At 57.1% G+C, this 1,067-nt stretch overlaps 1 protein-coding gene across 1 annotated transcript in view; it reads left to right on the top strand.

Annotated features, from left to right (window-relative positions):
- The window catches only part of GALNT17 (polypeptide N-acetylgalactosaminyltransferase 17), a 137,251-nt gene that overhangs the window by 56,936 nt on the left and 79,248 nt on the right, over positions 1 to 1,067 (top strand). The window contains exon 3 of the mRNA XM_015646930.3: positions 800 to 966. Coding sequence (XP_015502416.1) covers positions 800 to 966 — 167 coding nt within the window. The remainder of the gene's footprint in view (positions 1 to 799; positions 967 to 1,067) is intronic.

Raw genomic sequence — 1,067 nt, 5'->3', positions numbered from 1 at the left:
CCATGGCTGTGTCCTGGGACATGGATCTGCCCCATGGCTGTGTCCCTGGAACGTGGACCTGTCCCATGGCTGTGTCCCTGGATCATGGATCTGCTCCATGGCTGTGTCCTGGGACATGGACCTGTCCAAGCCCTGCTCCTGCAGCTCAGGTGTGTCCATGGAACATGGACCTGCTGCTTGCCAGGGATGGTGCTGGTGGGAACCTGGGAGCTCCTGCTTTTGTCCTGCTCTGGTGTCTGTGTCCCCAAACCCTGCCCAAGTTGAGGAATGATTCCTGGAGCCAGGGAGGTGACACAAGGGTTTGGGTTTAACCATCCTGGCTGTGGAGAGCAGACACAAGGTCAGAGCACAGCTTCAGAGACAGGAATGTACTCAGATGTATCTGCTGAGAGAGCAAAAACATTTATTGAGACTATTTAACCAAGGCTCATTTTATGTTCATTTCTTTCCAAAGCAAATGGGAAGAAAATTCCCAAGTGCTGTTTAAGGACAGGGTTTATTTCTGAGCACCTGGAAATCTTGGGACTGGGGAGCTTCCCTGAGCTGCCAGAGGCATTTCTGTGTTCTGGAGGCCACTCCTGCTCATCTGCCCCCACAGCCAGGTTAGGTGAGCTCTGGATGTGCTCTCTGAGCTCGGGGATGCTCTGCTGTGCTGGTTCCTCTTCCCAGCAGCAGCGATTCCAGGGTGGATTTGCAGTGCACGGCTGGGGGGTGGCAGCCCTGGCCTTGCCCCGTGGATTTTCCACGTGTCCCGTGAGCTCTGCTGACCCCATCTCGCTCTCTGCCCTTCGTGTTGCAGGTGCAAAGAGCTGAAATACGGGAAGGACCTGCCCCAGATCTCCATCATCTTCATCTTTGTGAACGAGGCGCTGTCGGTGATCCTGCGCTCGGTGCACAGCGCCGTCAACCACACGCCCGCGCCCCTGCTGAAGGAGATCATCCTGGTGGACGACAACAGCGACGAGGGTGAGCAGCTCTGCCTTCTCTGCCAGCTCTGGAGCTCTGCCAGCTCTGCCGGCTCTGCCTTCTCTGCCGGCTCTGGAGCTCTGCCGGCTCTGCCAGCTCTG

This window comes from Parus major, chromosome 19 (genome assembly GCF_001522545.3).
Source record: "Parus major isolate Abel chromosome 19, Parus_major1.1, whole genome shotgun sequence".
NCBI classification, from domain to species: domain Eukaryota; kingdom Metazoa; phylum Chordata; class Aves; order Passeriformes; family Paridae; genus Parus; species Parus major.
This window is presented reverse-complemented; position numbering and strand designations above follow the sequence as displayed.